Genomic DNA, 3,068 nt, shown 5'->3' with positions numbered 1-3,068 from the left:
TTTCTTTTCTTTTTCCTCTAACAACTGTTGTAATTTTTCTTCTCGTTCTTCTTGTTTCTTTTCTTTTTCCTCTAACAACTGTTGTAATTTTTCTTCTCGTTCTTCTTGTTTCTTTTCTTTTTCCTCTAACAACTGTTGTAATTTTTCTTCTCGTTCTTTTTGTTTTTTTTTCTCGTTCTTCTTGTTTCTTTTGCTGTTCTTGTATTGCAGCCATCAAGTCTGCTATGCTGTAGTTTGATTTGCCGCTTCCCGTTTCCATTTTTTTTTTGTCCCACTCTCTGACACCAATTTGTTACGTCTCCACTTGTTAATTGATTTTTCGTAACTTCGTTCCGACGAAACTTAAGCGACACAAGTCCTTTCTTAATAAAACTGGTTTATTCTTTCCGAATATAACTTTACCGATACACTCAACTTCAACAATCGCGCTAAACAAACGCTATAACAACGAACGTTATCAATAATACTTCTGACTGCAGATCAATTACTCACTGTCTATCCACACATTACATTCCCCTCTTTTATATACCCGACTGCCCTATATCTAGTAAATACTAGAGCATTCGCCAAAGTACAGGATAATTCTAGAATGTAGAGAGCGTGAGAATCACATGATCTCGATGACGCAACAGTTCTGTATACTGAGTGGCTAACAGGCAAGAATATACCATTACTTAATATGATGCAATATGTGGACCCTACTGGTAGAGAATAGTGTAAAAATAGGTTGGTAATTTGAGGTTTAAAAAGAATAATTCTAATTTTTAAAAATAACGAGATTCATTTATTTTTCAGCCACCAGAAATATGCTCTTAGTCTCTTGTAGCACATGCACAATGTATACAGGCATCATATTAGGTAGAATAACTTGCTATATGTACATTTATCACAAAATTAGTTTACCAAAACATCATCATCATAATGTGCTCTATGTTACACTGATCACAGAAACACCAAATCATTTCACATTATTAAATATATTTAAACTGTTAAATACATTATATATTGATTAAGTGGCAATCCATTAGAACACTATTGTGTTAAACATGAATTATACTTACGTAAAGGAGGTTCTTTAAAATATGAACTCTCAATACAATCTTCAGCTGTTGCTCTGCAAATAAACAAATTATATCATTGGTGAAATTTTATCACCTACTCTATTGAATATTGAGTTTAGTATTCAAACATAAAAAATAAACATACATTACAGCATACTTCATAAATATGCATCCATACATGTATATATATGTATGTATATATTACTTGCAACAATTAAGAGATAATCATATTTTTTTTTATGTTTTAGCTATGACCATCAAACTAGTGTTATTAAGTAATGTGAATGGCACTTGTGAGTTAATTTTCAATATAAAAGTGAAAGAAATACAGTGTATTCTCTAGTATGAGTTTGGACAATTGTAGTGCTTATAGAGAGATATAGATTGATAGTGAAACATGCCAGAACTTCCTAAAAAGAAATACATTTAAGAATTTCCAGAGCATAAGGTCAGCTATAAACTGGTCAAATATATCAAGTCATGAGATCATAAATTTGTTCCAGTTGGCCAGAAATTTCGAAGGTGTAGACTACTATTGGCAACCTCACAAGATGACTGCTATTTGATAATATTGGCTGAACACAACTGGCATGCTTAATCTTCCCAACTGAATAAGTATTTAAGAGCAAAATCAACAAGCAAGCACAGAAATGCATTCAGAGACAGGCTTCATAGGATTGCTTTATGCCAGTGAACAGTAGCGTGCATTCCTCTGACAAATTGTCACAAAAGTTATAATTTTCTTATACTGAAATTGTATTTTTGATAGGTATTTACCTCCACTCACATAAATAGCTATTCTCATTCAGTGCTGCCTTCTATATGCAAAATTTGTTATTACATGCCACAAGTCTTCTATTTTCCCTCCATTGGAATTGATTGATTCCAATGCGTCTCTCATGCAAATCATCATGTGTCTCTCTCCACCAACAAGAGTGTGACATATTCTCATGATGCATGTGACTCCATCTGTTCCATTCTATTACTTCAAGTTTTGGTAGAAGATGGAAACACCAGTTTTCAGTGAGGAGGAAGGGCGAGAAGAGGTAAGTACCTATCGGAAATACATTTTTAGTGTAGGAAAATTATAACTTCCAATACGGTATATTACCTCAAGTATACTATCATTTCTCACTTCTATGAGAAAATCAACTTGAGTGGAGAAGTTTTAGTTATTATATTTTGGATTTTGAAAGCAGTGAATTCATTTAAGACTAACTATCATGCCAAATTTATGCAAAATATTAAATAAGCCTGTGAAATTAATCTTTCTATTGTAATGTTACGTTTCCGTTTGTTAATTAACTTTCCGTAACTTCGTTCCAACGAAACTTTAGCGACACAAGTCTTTACTTAATAAAACTGGTTTATTCTTTCCGAATACAACTTTACGATACACTTATTTTCAACAATCGCTCTATAACGAACGTCAACAATACTTCTGACTGCAGTTCAATTACTCACACACATTATTATCCCGTCACGTTGTCACCCTCTTTTATATACCAGACTACCCTATATCTAGTAAATACTAGAGCATTCGCCAAGGTATAGGATAGTTCTAGAAAATAGGTGGCGCCACACCAGTCACGTGACCTCGATGACACAACACTGCCCCCTCCTTAGTATTGTTTGTCCCGAACAATAACCACATACAATAAACCAATAACAATTAACAATAACTTAATTAACTGTACAGGATTACAAACACAAAATTACAATTCAACAAAGTCTCTTAATTTTATGGGACGTATCTTCTTCCGTACTGGTCTCCGTCCCGTTGGCTTCTGCTTCATCTGGGGTTCATCTGCTTCATCAGTAAATGTCCTATCATCGGTAACAGTCACATCAGTGGTAGTAACTTCATCAAGAGCTTCACCATTTCCCTTCTCAAAACTGAGTAGAGTTTCTTCTTCGACGATGGCTTCTTCAGGTAGCAAGTCTTCAGCAGCGTCATTTGTTCTGTTGTTCACTGAACAGTTGTTCCCAACTGAAATGTCCTGGACT

The 3,068-nt window shown here is 34.1% G+C and overlaps 1 protein-coding gene across 1 annotated transcript in view; it reads right to left on the bottom strand.

Moving 5' to 3' along the window:
- Positions 1-734: 734 nt before the first annotated feature.
- Positions 735-3,068, bottom strand: part of LOC106464985 (cyclin-dependent kinase 10-like) — a 161,055-nt gene continuing 158,721 nt past the window's right edge. The window contains exon 13 of the mRNA XM_022392802.1: positions 735-1,114. Coding sequence (XP_022248510.1) covers positions 1,033-1,114 — 82 coding nt within the window. The 3' untranslated portion in view covers positions 735-1,032. The remainder of the gene's footprint in view (positions 1,115-3,068) is intronic.

The sequence above is a fragment of the Limulus polyphemus genome, unplaced genomic scaffold (assembly GCF_000517525.1).
Source record: "Limulus polyphemus unplaced genomic scaffold, Limulus_polyphemus-2.1.2 Scaffold1802, whole genome shotgun sequence".
NCBI classification, from domain to species: domain Eukaryota; kingdom Metazoa; phylum Arthropoda; class Merostomata; order Xiphosura; family Limulidae; genus Limulus; species Limulus polyphemus.
This window is presented reverse-complemented; position numbering and strand designations above follow the sequence as displayed.